A 16983-nucleotide genomic window follows, 5' to 3' on the forward strand; every position below is an offset into this window, starting at 1 on the left:
GTTTATAAATGTTCAATTTCAAACTACAAATAATATTTTTGTCAATTATTGAAAATGCTTTTAGGAAAATTACTAAATGACATTACGTTTTCAGAAAAGTAAAAAATAGTAAGTAATGTAAAATAAACACCTGTTGTTTCAATATGTTGGGGTGCTTGTGATGCACTGTTTGGAATCTTTGGTGTAGTAATGAAAATTACTGGAGTTTTTTTCCTAAGTGATCATCTTCAAGAGGGAGATCAAACTGTTGAGGTGAACAACATATTTATTCCTAATACTAAATGAAAAATGATGGTTCTCAATACACATTTTGCAAATATAGTTAGTACCACAGTGTGAACTATTTAAAAGTAGTAATCTTTATAAAATCCATAATTTTTGTTAATTATTGCGAATATAGTTTACTTGAAAATGATTTAATAAACTGAAACCGTACGTAACAAATAAAAATCTTAGTAGAAATTAAACAAAAGTTATTTTCTTCATCCTATATTCAATATGAATTTCAATAGATCATTAATCGAACAAATTATTGTTAACAATAATAACTCTGCTTGAAATAAGTATTTTTACTAGAAAAATATTGACTTACTGAAAGTTATCTGAAGGTTCCACAGTAGTCCGAGTGATTATTCTTAAATCTGATTATGCCACTAGATCAGGTATAATTTGAAAAAGTATTGGGAAAAATGTTACAAAAAATAATTTTTCAAACTCAATGGAGTAAATCTTTTGAACCTCAAAACGATGAGGAAAACACCGATGTTTGGGTTTTCATGGCTGTTTGAGAATTTGAAGAAATCAACATTTATTTTGTTCCCTTTTTTAATGTTTTTTGTAACGCCAATACTTTTTGAAATAATTGAAAAACGTCACGTAATTGTAAAAATAATTAAATTTGGAATTGTACAATATTTACGAAATAAAAACAGTTTTAGAAGCTATAAGCAGCTCAGTTTCTTAGTAGAACGTAAGCGGTTCAGACTTTAGCTTTTCAATAACATAATTTGGTAGCAGAGCGTCGCTATCGCAATAAAAAAAAACATAACAATGGCATTGAATTGAACCTGGTAACTTTCACCCCAATTCGAAATCACCTCTAGATCCTCAATAAGATATGCAACCTCCTGCTGCCGGTGAAGATGTGCATTTGAAGCCGATGAAGATGTGCATCTGCAACCGATGTCCTGGAATCCAAATAAAAGGACAAGAGAAGTGTGCTGTTGTCAGCAAAGCTAATATATTGGATTCTTGGATTTTTTCAATAAATCGTGTATATACAACAAGAAAGGGTTGGAGACAATATGGATCCCTGAGGAACACCAGCGTTGATGGTAAAAGTATTCGAGAGATATCCATCAACAGCTACTAGCAGGGAACATTCTTTCATGAAGCTACAGAGTCATACACAAAAATAATACAAGCCCTAGCATTGAAAATTGCTCAGCAAACCCTCATGCCACACACGGTCAAAGGCCTTAGAAAGATCAAGCGCAACAGCTCTTAACTATCGATGTTTCTCGATTGCGTTATTCCAAATATGGGTGACATAGGATAGAAGGTCGCCTGTTGATCTTTGTTTCCGAAAGCCATATTGATGATCGCTCAAGATGTTGAGGCCTTCCAAATATTTAAGGATATGGTGGTTTACGGTTTTCTCCATGATTTTTGGTATCACTGATAGCATAGCAACTGGTCTATAGTTCTTTGGAAGGCTGAAGCAATCTTCCAATAAGAAGGAAAAACCCCTTCCTTGTAAAGTGAAAAAACACCCTGTTCAATGACCTAATACTATTATATTTTCATTCATTGTATTTATATTTAAGAATTATCTTGTGTTCTTCATAAACAGTAAGTGTATATGTTACAAGTTAGGATTCCATTGTCTAAAATGGTGTAACAGGTTTGAAATATGTGGAAAAAGTAATTATATTGAATTAAACGTTGAAATTATTGAAAATACTTAAAATAATTGGACTGAAATATTCTGTTCAGTCAGTTACAAAACAAGAGTAATGTTAAAGAAAATGGGCAAAAATAAATAGCCATACTAGTAACGAAAACAAATTATTGTGACCTGAAATGAAAATAAGTTGATAGTGGGTTAAAAATAAGTGAAATCTAAATTATATACAAATAATAAAAAAGTTAAATGAAAATACAGTAAAATGAAATAATAAAGATGAATGATGAAAAAATAAATAAAATAAAATAAGAAAAAGTTTCCAAACCAAATTATTCTATCACGTTTCGAATGTTAGTATCCACAATCGTCTTCAGTTGATTATATTTCAAGATGAACTATAAACTAGCCTTCAGCCAATCACAATTTGCTTTTTGCCGTTACATCACATGACACTTTTCACGTGATATGCGAGTCTTTCTTATAGTATTTGTGTAATATAATAAATCTGTCTAGTACCAACTCTGTCATATAAATGACAAAACTGTTAATTGGTGTATTCAATACCAGAGTTAGAGCTCAGAGCATACAAACGACATTCCTAAAAGGTATAACCATGTGCAAATTAAGGATTAACGATGTCATACCATAGTATGTTAAGGTCACTAACTAAACACTTTAGATGACACCTGAATAGATCATAGGAGCCAAGCAATTTTTGGATAAAATAAATTATGAGAGAGAACAAGATTCATGCATAGAAAAGTAGGAGGAGAACCGCAATACGCCTATGAAATTGGAATGTAATATTTGAAACAAAAAAAGTTACATGTTCGGGAGTAATAAAAATTATTATTCGAAACAAATACGTTTGTTAAAATGGCTGTATCCTTACAAAATTCCCGATTAATGCTCATCCTTCAGCATCATGTAAACATCTATGCTGTAAAAAGGACCGGAACTTCTACTTGAAAAATTATCCTCAGAGCATGTTTGGCTCTGGGATATATACCAAAAACATGAAGACTGATTAGGAAGATAGTAGTGGTTACCAGACCACTGTATCGAGACCAATATGCCTACAGATCAGGTATGTCGACAGAAACGGCTTTATGCCTAGTCACGGAAAAAGCAGAATGCTCATAAGAACAAAAAAGGGCTTTAACTGCTTTTTGGACTTAGAGGGTGCATCTGCTAATACGTTCCCAGATTCACTTATCCAAGCGTCGAGAAGAAAAAGGATCGACAACACACTGCCGGTGGATAGAAGTCATGCTTAGAGCAAAATTGGTATACACAACCATCATGGGAGAGACAGTAGTGGCGCGGGTAGCAAATGAAAAAACTACCTCAAGGGTGGTTTTGTTCCTTACCTAACTACCTCAAGAGTGGTTTTATCCCCACTCTTAGGGAATCTTGTAATAAACGAGTTACTATGTCTTCTGAACCATAATGGATACAAAGTACTGACTAGTCATCGTAGTCTAGGTCAAATATAATATCATAGTGAAAGGACACATCAATCAGGCCCTGAATATTATAAATAAATAGACCCGGTTGACCTGGAACAAACATCTGGAAAGAGTTAAAAGAAAGGCGGAGGTATCATTGTTGCTGGCCAGGCACCTACGGAAAAGAGATGGTGGCTTGAACCAAACATCATATATTGTCTTCACATCATGTTGGTTAAATCCATGATAGCATATGCATCTATGGTCTGATGGCCACAGATGAAACAAACGACCGTTTTATTAACAAACTAAGCAGAGTGCATTTAAGCTACATTGGAGGCACTCTTGAAACTTCCTCCTTTACATCTAGTAATAATAGGGGCTAACTCCGACTGGAAAATTCACCGAGTTACATGATATCGGGAAAACAGAAATTTCGCTATATGTGGAGGAACGAACATCAAACATGTACTTGGACCACATTACATCGAAATACATATTCGACACAAACTTCTTGGTTAAAGTCTTCAAACGCAAAAGAGTGTAAAATGAACAGACATCCTGAGTACATGCTCGGCAGAAACACCTGGAACAAAGACGGGTCGAAAACCGACCATGGAAAGGGAGCTGGAATTTACTGTGCAGGAAGAAATCTTCATTGTGGTTACTAGCTCAATCAGTACACATCAGTCTTCCAGGCTGAAATGTAAGCAATCTTACAATGCGCAATAAACATTAATACGGGGCAGATCAATATTTTTATAGACAGCCAAGCTGTACTTAGGGCAATGACGAACCCAAAAGTGACATCGAAATTGGTCTGAAAATGCAGTGAAGAAACTGGCCGAGGAGTGTGCCAGACACTCCGTATATAGACCGTGAACCAGCTGTAGGGGTACCAAAGTTTTTGGTAGGGAACCAGATAGGAATCAGGGTTAAATATCAGGGAATGATACTACATTACATACCATGCGAAAATATACCAGGGAACACGCACGGGAAAACCTTTATCGAAGGACCGTCCGAAAAGAGAACTGAAGAACTGCTTTAACAAAGTAAGAATCGGTTCAGAACAAATACAGGGCTATTCACTGGGCACTGCCAATTGAAAGGACACCAGAACAAAATAGGGCCGTACAACGAAGACATTGACTGCAGGCAATGTAACAAGAGAACAGTCAGCTTGTCATATTCTATGCGAATGTGACGCATTGGATCACAAAAGGCAAACAATTCATGGATACCCTAAATTATGTCCAGAAGAATATGACATCCATTCAGCAAAGACCTGTAAGAACTAGTACTTTTGGAATGGGCGTCAGGATGGAAGAAAAATGGACTTCAGTGTTTTCTGGAGATTTGAAAGAAACGGGCAAGTCAGAGGGATCCTAAGTAATAGAAAAAACCTCTATTCAGAAAATCAAGAATAATGGCATCATTTTTTTTAAATTCCATTTAATAATACTCATAAGAAATAATGAAGATAGATTTTACAAAAATATTAAAATTTATTCTTATAGAATAAGGTCCTCTCTACATGTAGGTCAAACCTCGCCCAGTTACACCACCATCAAGTTTATTGTGATTCAAAAACAGAGTAAAAATCGTTTTATGTGAGTCATCATTTTACAATGCAGAAAAGTTTCTCAGCTCCTGACTAGGCTATTTTAATAAATTTATAAAAATCTGTTTAAAAAAAAGGATCAATTTCATCGACTCTTTTGTGATAAATCACTTTACCTTTCTCATAAACTCTACCATAACCAGTTTCCTATTTCCAAAATTTTGTAGGAATGGATTGGTTATCCCTCTGGCTAAGAGTAACTCACCTACAGCCCTTTCTGACCTGAGACCAATTACAATGGGCATGTTTCATGATTTTTTGATAGAAATGTTGAATTGAAAAGCAGTGCATTTTGTTTCATCTCTCTAAATACCGTAGTTTTCCCGTAATTAATTATTAAAAATCGAATGTGGTAGGGTGGTGACGTCACGGCCCTATTCCCGCTTCTTGTTCGATTGACCCATAGGAACAATAGAAATAATCAACATTGCCAAATCGTAAAATTTACGGAGCCTATAATTATCAATTTAATTATGGAAGTGTATATGAACCCGTTAACGTTTCAATTAATGAAAAATTCTCCACATGGAATAAAATGTACACGAAAAATCATGTTTGGAAATAAGTTTTATATCTGAAATCAGTACACAAAGTCGATAGATCACAAAATATTCACCTAAACTATGATTTTATGCATTATTTAATAATATACAGTTATGAAAATCAAAAAATATAGCAAACTGGATTAAAGAATCATTTCAAATATTCAGTTTATTCTACAATCCTCAATCTGTACATCTGCCATCTATTACAAAAAAAAAACGATTCCTACATACATACCTCTTTCTAATATAGCTACTAAAATCAAGCGTTATAGGCGCGCTTGGGTAATCTGTTGAATCTTCCAAAACTTGAAAGGAAGGTTGAATGAGGTCAAGTATAGACAGAATTGATTGTACTCGAACTGATCCAATAAAAGCTTGAGGTAATACCATTAATGATATGAAAAAATTTAATGAAGTATAATGTATCATACTTTCAGCAAAATCATCAACTCCAGATAATACTTTCTGTGGAGAATACTTGAAGTTGAAATGAAAAACTGTGTCATCATGTTCAATATTTTCGTCTCCCTTTCATTTATAGTCACTTTTTAAATGATTTATATAAAGTCTTGGAAGAACAGAAGGATTATAGTTCTTTCTTTTCAATACTTTCACCCATTTTTTTTCTCATCATTTTATCCTTTGGGAACCTAAACTCATTATATCAAAATAACTCATCTATAAACCAATGCGCTTTCTGTTTTCTTGTGCCTTTCCGCACAATTAAAATCAGCATAAGAATGCACCATATTAATATTCAAAGATATCTCTAAAACACACACAAACTAAACTCAATAAAAAAACGAATTGTTCCTACGCCAGCTGTCAGCTAAGAAAAAGTTTAAACTCAATGTTGCGAAAATATGCAGAATGGATCCGATATGACATACGTTTTTAATGCCGAATAAACCAATAAATTGTGATATGGTTACTCCATTTTTCTGAGAAAATGAACGATCAATTGAAACTTTCTGTAATTATTCATTCATTTTTTTAAGAATTAAGCCAGCAAACAAATAAATATACAATAATAAGATCGCTCAAATCCACGAATTAAGCATAAAAATGGACAATATTTGCCTTGATAACTGATATAGTACAAGTTATATCTAAATATGATTCCAAATATAATTTAACGAGCTGTATTTTCAAATGGTTTTCGAATGCTCATGAACCTTAATAAAATAAATCAATTATGCATTCATGCCACCCACAAAAAAAGAAATTCAATGTTACTGGTATATTAGCCATATTGTCATCCAGTCAGTCAGCGCCTCAGAGTAACAAAAGACGATAGAGAGGCCTTTTGCATCCTTACATTGAAGGCAGCACAACTTTGTTTGTTTACGGGAAGTAAGTTGAACTATAAAACAGTGGCGGTTGATTTAGTTGATAATCGGAAGGATAGTATATATTAATAAAATAAATCATTTCAGGTGAAAATGTATTCTGTTCAAATAGTTTCTACAGGAAATCTGATTTATTATTAATGATTATGGAAATTAGACCAGTTTTTCTACCACTTACTAGATTTTTATTCATGTATGGCTTTATAATGAAGCGCTTAGTTTAGTGGGTTGAAATTAAATTATTTCAAATGAACTAATTCATAACAATGATAAATGTTAATTTCAAAACTAATGAAATTTGCTTCATAAAATCAGATGAAGAAATTTGTGATTTATTCTCAGATTTAATAAACAAGCGGTACGGTTTGTTGATGTTTTTAATGATCATTTTTCTTATAAATGAAGTTATTGAAACTAGGTTCATATTATTTCATTATTTGACATATGCCAACCAAAAAAAGGTTAAAAAAATGACAACCGTCATTTCTTATTGAATATTGTCTGTATGCAACGCGAGAGCCTCGTGCAAAGAAAGAAACACCAAAACAGAAATCATATTCTTTGTGTGACGTGAGTTAGTTGTTAAGTGAGCAATAACAGATTTAACACCGGTTGCACAAGAATAACTATTTAGTATACAAACTGAACATTGAGCAGAAAGCTTTTTAATATGTTCATCACAGAAAAGATCGTCTTCATCACTTCCAATCAACAAGAAATAAAATGAAATATTTTTATTTTCCTGTATAAATATAAAGGAATTTCATAGTGATTATGCAATTAAATGGTATAGCACTATAGTGTAGCAATCGTTCAACCAGCCAGCATCAAGTAGTTTATGAAAAATTATCTGACGACTTCTTATTCAATAAATAAGTCTCAAACAAACACCATAATTTTGATATCCGAGCAAATTTCACGATGATTCTTAGGTCCATATACTATTGCTTTGCTAGCATCAATTATCAAACTATGTTTAAAAGCTAATTTGACAAATGAGTTCAGTTCTTTATTGATTCGTGTACTGAGTGTATCTCTTTCAGAAGCTGTAGTAATTTAAGGTGTCGTCCGCGAATATACAGGGTAATTCAAATTCGATCCCACCATTGGGATCTCCTAAACTACAGGAGATACATTGAAGGTAAAATTGGAGCAAAGTTGCGTTTTTTGTGATTAACAAAATACTGTTTTGAAACTTGAAGATTCCGAGTATTTCCGGAAATATCTGGAAAAAACTGAAAATCGGAATTTTCGTTATTTTTTCTAGCGTTATTTGACAACATTCAAAACCACAAATATAGTTTTTTTGATATTATTTTTCAGCTACACGTTTTCATGTTCAGATCTACTATCCAACGTTTCGTCGTCTGACAATAATCATCAACTTTTTTTTTATGTGTGCCATAATATGTGGAAGCAACGACATTCTGGTTAGATATTTCCTAAGCTACGTATCAATTGACCTTTCCAAAACATTTGATAGGGGTGGGAGAATACTAATTGCTTTAAAGTCCTTATAATCAATAGGGGATGCTTTTTTGGGTGAAACTGTCACCACTGCTCTATGCCATGTTACAGTGAAATCACCTTCAGTAAATCATTGATTTATTTTGTTCAGATCATCAGAAACAACTGCATTTGTTTTACTTTCACATATGGTTTTGTACATATATGTATTTGAAGAAATATTATCTCACTGTCAAATAGTAATTGACAACATTGCTCTACTGAGGACACGAAGTTCAGGTAATAACATTCCATGGTTTGATCATGAGGTGAATATTATAATAAAATTAAACAGCGTGATAAAACAAAATTTCCAAAGACTCAGGAATGGACAACTTCCAAAATAGCAAGAACTATGCTACTAGTTACTAATTCAATGAAAAAAAAGAGAAAAACAAAAATAGCCCGCGGCTTATGTATACAACATTAAAAAAATTAATCGATGACAAACAAAACTTTCGTAACGTTATCGAGTTTAATATTAATGAGCTACAGGTCATAAATTACAACAAAGAAATTATTGAAATTTCAATTACCTACTTCTTCGAAAATGGTATACATAATTTCATCCTGAACATCGATGATGGCCTTGAACGGTTTGTCAGTAATTATAATTCCAAATTCTTCGGAATTGAAACAATTGTCAGTGGGTGAACTACAGAAAATAATCATTATAATAAGACGAATATCAAAGATATTTTCGAAGCTAGTTCGATAGTTTTCCAAACTATCGGGCATCTGATATTACTTTACTAAATGCTGCAATATCAAATGCATCAAAAATTATCTCTATAACACTTGTGCCTAAAATAAATAATGCTAATAAATCTGCAGAATCCATACCTATGAATACATTAGCTCCATTAGAGAAGGTTTTGGAATTGGTAGTTTATAATCAAATATTGGAATTGGTTGAAAACAATGATAGATAGATATGTTTATTTACTTCACAGCGTATTTGTGGTCCTACATGAAAACAGTGGAATAACATTGTCTGTAACGCTCCTTTCACACAATACGATTTTGGTCGTCCGGTAAAAAGTCGGACGACCGTTTATCGTAACTCACTGGCTTTCACACATAACGACATATTATCGTTAGTATTTATCGTGATGTCGGAGAGAGCACAGGGCGTCGCATCAAATCGGGCAAAAATTTTGGCATTATGGTTGATTTATCGTCGCAAAAAAAGGCAGAAACGTAATCGACTACATTGGGTGCATCCAATCAATAGAAGGAGAGAAGAAGCAGGTTTATTTCGTATACTCTCTGAAGATTTAAGAAATGACCAAACCAAATTTTTTAATTACTTCCGCATGTCAATGAGTTCCTTCGATGAATTACATGACAAACTGAAGACTGTTCTTCAACGGCGAAATACAAAAAAGAAAAATTGTATTCAACCTATAGAAATGTTGGCTGTCACTTTGAGGTAAGTTCTGATACTATTTTACAAACTACGAAATTTTTATTCTATACTCTTAATGATAATCTAAATTTTGGCGTTTTTGTTTTTCATTAAATAAACCCGTCTTATTTTTATGCAAAAACGAGATGTAGAACAAGAAACAAACAATTTATAAATTTTCTTTAAGTCTTCAATTGTTATAATAAATTTATAAGAAAGAATTTTGTTTAGATCGTTATAATTTCGTATATTTTTTGTTGATATTACTTAAACCGATAGACATAGGCCAGAGTTGGTTAAATATTTCTAGCATATTAAAACCATTATTAAAACAAGTCATTTATTTTTGCTCTGTTTGAAATCTGAAATCTGTTTGAAATCTACACTATTAACTGTGCTGAAGTTCTGAGAGAGCGGAGTGGAACTGTCCCTGGGATCTGTCATTGGAGATGTCATTCCAGATGATGCCCCGCAATCTTGATAATACTGACGTGTTGATTGTATTTGGTAATTATTAGTTGAAGAAGATTGAGTGGGAAAAAGTTGAGTAAATGATGGTGTAGATGGTTGAGACTGAGTAATGCGAATGTTGAGGAAAAGAAGGAGCAAGCTGGAACGCAAACTGCTGCGAGTGAGAGTGTGTAGGAATAGATTGAGGAAAAGGAGGAGGGACCTGAGGAACCATTTTCTTTTTTTCATTGATGTTTGCAATCACTTGCAAAACGCCCATTTGGAACTGAAGTAATTCATTTTCATCAAATCTATCAAGGTGAGGCAACAAACTCTGGAAGAAAGACATTTTACTATTTTGTTTTTCAGGCTCTAATGCCTTCAAAATTTTTAATTCCACCTCATCAGGTTTGCGATGTTTCCTATTTCTCGTACGTTTATTTATTGTTTCGTCAATCGTGAAACTAGCATTTGCCTCAACCTCTATGTGTTCCGAATTGTTTTCAGTTCCGTGCCTGGTTTCGTCATTCAAACTATCAACTGTCTCTCTAACTTCGTACAGTTTGTTTAAAAATTGAAGCTGATCATTATATACATATTTCTTGGGTTTTTTTGCATCTGTTCCACTTCTTTTGCTGTCTTTCATTTTTCTTTTAGACCTAGCGAACGCATCTCGAAGATTAGTCCACCGTCTTATAACGTCCTTACCTAAAATATAAATGAAATAACAAATACTAATATTTATTCATTCATTTTTAAGAAATATGAAGATACGTGATTCTTTTCAGATATCTGGCAAGTGGCTGTACCTTTACTGAGCTACAATATACTTATCGAATTGGAAATTCTACTACGAGTAAGATAGTAAAGGAGGTATGCAAAGCAATCTGGATGGTTCTGCGAGTGGAGTGTACACCAACATCTACAAGGGAAATGTGGAAATCTATCGCTTCAGACTTTGAAACCATTGCAAACTTTCCCCATTGTATAGGAGCAGTAGACGGCAAGCACATACGTCTTACTTGTCCATTTCGCAGTGGGTCAATGTATTTCAACTATAAAGATTATTATTCTGTAGTTTTAATGGCAGTTGCCGACTGCAGATACAAATTTGTGTTTGTAGACGTTGGAAGTTATGGTAAAGATTGTGACTCTTCAATATTTAAAGGTCCAGTTTATGGCAGTCGATAGAATCAAACACACAACCACTACCAGAAGAAAAGTGTCTACCGGGAACTGAAAGCCCCAAATTTCCATACTTCTTCGTAGGAGATGAAGCATTTGGATTAGATCGACATTTACTGCGACCTTTTGGGGGAACACATTTAACTGTTGAAAAAAGGATTTTTAACTATCGCTTGTGTCGAGCTCGACGGTATGTCGAATGTGCTTTGGGCATCCTCAGCAATAAAAGGCGAATATTTCATAGACCTCTAAATGTAGAGCCAAATTTTGCTGTGGATATTATTAAAGCTTGCACCGTATTACATAATTTTGTACGTGACAGAGATGGTTTTTTGATAGATGATACTGCTACAATAACAGGTTTGGACGATTTACCACAACATGTAATACGAGGAGGTATATCCGCAAATGCTATTAGGACGATATTTTGTACATATTTCGCCTCCGATGTTGGAAGCGTGCCTTGGCAAATGTCAAGAATATAAGTAATTATATTTCATTTCATATCGATTTTTACAATTATTATTCCTATTTAAAATAAATAAATACACTAAGTTGTATTAATAGTCGAATTATATTCTAGTAAAAAATTATTTTTTTCTGGGATGCGGTCAAAGTTTGCCTTTAAATAACAAATTTACTTGTTACGTTTCGGTTCATTATTTCGTTAAATAATCTTCACATATTTTCTGACTAAACATATACGATAATAAAAAAATGTTCAATTTATAAAAATATGAGATTTACCTCAAAAATATTTTTTATTTGACTTTACTTACTGTACGAATTTTAAATTGTTGTAATGTGACTTCAAATTCAAAACAGAATTATGTGTAATTGTTTTATAACTGTTTATAATATAACCGAGGGATTTTTGTGTCAATACGGCAACGACGCTTTTGGTCAGAACGACAAGCCCTCTGAAGAAGTTCCTTCCTTCTTTGTTGTATCAATTCAAAAAGCACATTTAGTGACATATGTTTTTTGTACCGTTGCGATTGTTGAGTTTGATGTGTCTTTTAATTAAAATAAAAGGAGTACTCAAATAATCGTTTTTTGTTTTACTTAATTGATTCAAAGATAAAAGTGATGTTTATGAACAAACATCAACTATTTTAAAACTGAAACACCCCGAAAATATTTTAAATTTACTTGAACGTACACAAAAATTATCTTTAATGTCTTTTAATAAATGTAACCTTGGTGGATGACAGTGTTCTACCTTGTGTTTCACAGCGAGAATCACATATTTTTGACGAAAATTTTAATTTGTTGCTAAAAATTAAAAAAAAATTTATGAATGTATATAATTATTTTTAATTAGAAAATATGTCTGAAGATGGTTTAATGAAATAATAAACCAAATCTTGACAAGTAAATTTGTTATTTTAATGCAAACTTTGGCCGCATCCCAGAAAAAATTAAATATTTTTCTATTTAAATAATTATATTCAGGTTTTTAACCCCATTTGAGATCTCTGATCAGAGTGTATAATACTTTGAATGCAAAATAAAGTAAAAATGCAACTTACCAAATGTGTTTTTTTCTTTATCCTCCAGCTCTTCAAAATCTGGTGTTCCCTCCAGGAGAATTTCACGCCACGCATTTTTAGTTACATTTCTATCTTTGTAACTTTCGAGGGTTTTATCCCAGAGTACTGGTCTACTTTCAACTAGTGAAATTAGAAATTCCACATCAATATTTTCAGCCATTTTACTACGTGCCACTGGATTCAATTGATACGGCAGATATCACACGACTAAAAATCGTATTGTGTACCAACATCCATTTGATGCCGTTTGTCACTGTTATCAGAGAACGGCACGACCGTCGTCCATTGCAGTGGCAGTGGACGACAGCTGTACGACAACGACACGACAATAAGTCGTTGTCGTCCTGTGTGAAAGATTTCGTATATTTCCGTATTTAACTAATGGAATGTGGTCGTCCGACTTTTTACCGGACGACCAAAATCGTATTGTGTGAAAGGAGCGTAAAAGTACGTCACAAGTACTAAATTTTAAAACTACATACATTTTAAGCATATGGAATTTTAATGTAAGTATATATAAAAGTAGATGCTAAAAAATTAGAATACATCACACTAAAATTTTCAAATAAAAAAAAATTGATTTAATTGGAAATTTTGCATCTTTACACACCTTGAAAAAATTCCTCAATAGTTTAGGGCTCCTGATCGAGTAAGAATACTTTCAAAGACTTCAGAAATCTGCTTACAACCTTAATGTTGCGTATATTTGGGAGGATTCTGTTAAAAATTAAATAGCTTGGTAGATGGTGCTATGCTCACACAGAGCCTTTGTGTAAATGGGATGTCTTGTTTCATAAAAGTGGGTTTTATGGTGTTTCTCGAAAAGATTTGAGTAAGAAATTAGAAATTTTATTGTTTCAAGGATATAAACTGCTGGTGCAGTGAACAACTTATTTGATCTAAAAATTCCCCTACAGGAATCCCTAGAATTTTTATTGAAAAGTACTTGTACCACGCTTTTCTGACACAGAAAAACTCTGCATAATTATTATTTGAACCCCATAATATGCTGTTAATAATACTTCGAGATCAACATTTTTTTTAAATACTCTTATCCCATATATTACTGAAGACAATCTAGTGCATATATTGTCTATCTGAATTGTCCAATTTAAAGTATCATCAATGTTGATGCCCAGAAACTTCACTGAGGTATTGCAAATAATTTTTTCGTTATCAAGTGTTATGTGTGTTCTAAACTATTGTTAGTTTTGAATATAAGGCAGAATCAACTTTTTCTCAAAAAATATTCTTTGCATTTTTTGATTGCTTCACTTCCATTCTTGATTATATCTGGTAAAGTGTCACCAGTCAACAGGAGATTGGTGTCACCAGCATAGTTGATCAGATGAGCAGAATTAAATTTTTTGTAGCCTCGCTGACGTCATTGATAAAAATAATAAATAATATTGGGCCGAGAATACTATCCTACGGGACTCCTATCAATGTAGCCAAGGCATTTGAACTAACTGTTTTATTTTTCTGGTTGAGTTGTACTGTTTTTAAGATATAAGTTAAACCAATTATAAGTGTTACCTCGTATACCCTATTTAAAAAGTTTGTGCAGCAAAATTTATACAATCAAACGCCTTGAATAAATATAGAAAAATTTCGCAGGACAGATCTCCCCTTTCCATTGATTCTATAATTTCATTGTTAAAATGAATAGATATAGATATCCATGTTGGTGATTAGCAAACATGTTGAACTTTGTAAAAAAGGAAACAAATCGTTTGCCCAGAGCTAATTCAAAAATTTTTCATATACAAGTCAGTAAATTAATAGATCTGAAGTTGGAAAGTTCCGACTTATTTTCCTCTTTATGAAGTGGCTTCACTAGAGCTACCATGAATTCATCTGGAAAAAACCCTCTTCAAAAGAACGATTGATTAAATGGATTAAAACTGTTACAATTTCATGCGTACATTTTTTTAGTATATGGATTGTTACTTCATCAATATCCGTGCTTTTCTTGTTCTTCATATTATTTACTATTACATCAGCTCACATTCTGTTATAGGGTTCAAGAAAAAGGTGTAACCTGTAAGTCTATTGATCTTTCAAATCCACTTACCTCCATACCTATATTTTTCTGTATCATCAAGAGTTCATGTGCCGCATTTATAAAGTATTCATTAGAGCGATTCGCAACCTCATGCGGATTATCAGCTTCAAACTGTCCATTTTGAGGTGACCCTGTCACTTTTTTGATAACTTGCCACAATTGCTCTGGATTTATTGTCTGACTTAGCTGATCTGTTTGTAAAGTTATCTTTTCATGTCTTTTCTAAACGGTTATTGTAATTCTTTTTTTGCTCTTTGTATATGCCTTATATTGTCTTATAGTTTGGGTCATTTTTTTTTGTGTAATTTCTGGGGAGTTGAAAATTCCTTTATGAGATTTTAATTGTTTTTCTGTTTTTGGAAAGTGCAAATTAAAATAAAAACCGAAAGTTGAACTGAAGTGTGAAAAACCATCGTTTAAATTTTCCGCGGTGTAAACAACTAACCAGTTTTCACACCAAAGTTGTATACAGAAATAATTTACAGATTTAGAATTATACTGATGTCTTACTATTTTGTTAGTTGATTGTTTTTTTCCATTCACAAGTAACACCTGCCCTGAGTGGTCCGATATACCTGTTTCAATGACTTTTCCTTTCATATCTCCTTCAAAGTTTGTAATGATATTAATCAAGTCAACTGCTGGACTGGGGAGTGACCCTGGTCGGTTCAGTTATTGTTAAAGTATAATTGTAGGTAGCTAACAGATTTCTGAAGTCACTGCAAGCCCTACTTTCCAAACAAACCGTGTCAATGTTAAAATCTCCTGCAATAAAATTTAATTATTTTTTTTGTATAAAATATCCAACATACATTGAAATTCGTTTAAAAACAGGTCCACATTACTCGAGGGGGCCCTATATATATATATATATATATATATATATATATATATATATATATATATATATATATATATATATATACATCTTTGTCCTATCTATCTTGCAGAAAGCGCTGGAACATTCAAAGACGTAGTCTTCAGCTATGGTATCCATTTCATGAATTGGACTGCTGACAATCTTCTTTGAAATATATATCACTGAACCTACATGTTGGTTTTCTGGTCTGCAATGGCTCGATACTAGGTTGTGTTCTTTGAATGAATGAAGTTTTAGACCCAGTTGTGTTTGCCATTTTTCAGTTATGCTTACTATTGGGCACTTCAGGTCTTCAATAATTTTTTGCATCATGTCGATGCTATTTCTTAGGGATTGGACATTTTGGTGTAATAATAGGGCCTTCATTCTCGAAAATTTTACGTCTGAGTCACCTCTAAAAAAGTAGCTGGTTGGTTTACATTTTCTTTGCAAGTGTTTTGGTTGTTGAGAAGGAGGATTTGCAGTTTTATAATTTCAATTTCTTGATTTTCTGGTGACAGGCTTGTCTTGGTGTGCCTTTCTATATATGTTTTAATATTTTCTTCATTTATATAATCTGGAACTTGTGTTACTAATAACCATATTTTTTTGTGCTGATTATTCAACCCATACAAATTATCATCTCCTGCACCTCTACCGATATTTACGTTTCCTTCTTGTTACTTCCATGAAACGTTCACTATTTTTCTATTCATTATTTATATTGATGATGATGTCTACAATCCTCCTCTGATTCTCTTCTAAAAGTGCCGTTTGGTTTTCAGATTTATGGTTGTATTTTGATATGTTTTCATTGCTTGTGCTTCCCTGTATGCTATGAATTTCTGAATCACCTTAATGTTGTTCGGACATTTGTTTGGATTTACTTTTTTCAGGAGACTTCTCTTTACTTACGTTGTTTTTTGTTGGAGTTTTGATATTTTTCAGTCTGTCTTCTCTTCTTATTAATTAACGTGACTTTTTCTTCCATAGATGCTATTTTCTTTTGCGACAATTTAATGACTTGCTCTTCGTCGGCAATTATGGTATCTTTGTCGGCCAATATTTGCCTTAGTAATTTGTTT

The 16983-nt window shown here is 32.9% G+C and overlaps 3 protein-coding genes across 10 annotated transcripts in view; 1 reads left to right on the forward strand and 2 right to left on the reverse strand.

Annotated features, from left to right (window-relative positions):
• LOC111512393 (uncharacterized) overlaps nt 1-16983 on the reverse strand; it is a 99193-nt gene that overhangs the window by 302 nt on the left and 81908 nt on the right. The gene's annotated exons all lie outside the window — the stretch shown is intronic.
• LOC141483667 (uncharacterized) lies at nt 222-15539 on the reverse strand. 2 transcript variants are annotated; one of them, XM_074178446.1, is made up of 2 exons: nt 12954-15539; nt 222-10944 (listed from the first exon to the last, which is right to left on the reverse strand). In XM_074178446.1, the coding sequence occupies exons 1-2, from the start codon at nt 13132-13134 to the stop codon at nt 10301-10303; spliced, it is 825 nt and encodes a 274-aa protein (XP_074034547.1). In that variant the 5' UTR covers nt 13135-15539; the 3' UTR covers nt 222-10300. The 2 variants fall into 2 exon arrangements, 1 of the variants encoding a protein (XP_074034547.1); XR_012466216.1 differs by having other exon boundaries at nt 10810-10944; nt 12201-13090.
• On the forward strand, nt 11026-12209 carry LOC141483636 (uncharacterized; the record flags this gene model as incomplete). Its single annotated transcript, XM_074178401.1, is given in 2 exon segments — nt 11026-11404; nt 11407-12209. Coding segments are annotated over 2 exon segments (879 nt in total), but the record flags the coding sequence as incomplete, so codon positions are not given.

This window comes from Leptinotarsa decemlineata, unplaced genomic scaffold (assembly GCF_025532065.1).
Source record: "Leptinotarsa decemlineata unplaced genomic scaffold, Ldec_3_MD MMD2_tig00003798_RagTag_RagTag, whole genome shotgun sequence".
Classification (NCBI taxonomy): domain Eukaryota; kingdom Metazoa; phylum Arthropoda; class Insecta; order Coleoptera; family Chrysomelidae; genus Leptinotarsa; species Leptinotarsa decemlineata.

Bases quoted from the DNA above. Each gene is read 5' to 3' on its own strand.
- LOC141483667 (XM_074178446.1), bottom strand. From the start codon at position 13,134: ATGGCTGAAAATATTGATGTGGAATTTCTAATTTCACTAGTTGAAAGT. The intron at 10,945-12,953 runs GTAAGTTGCATT...TTTATATTTTAG, and splicing joins TAAAGAAAAAAACACATTTG to GTAAGGACGTTATAAGACGG.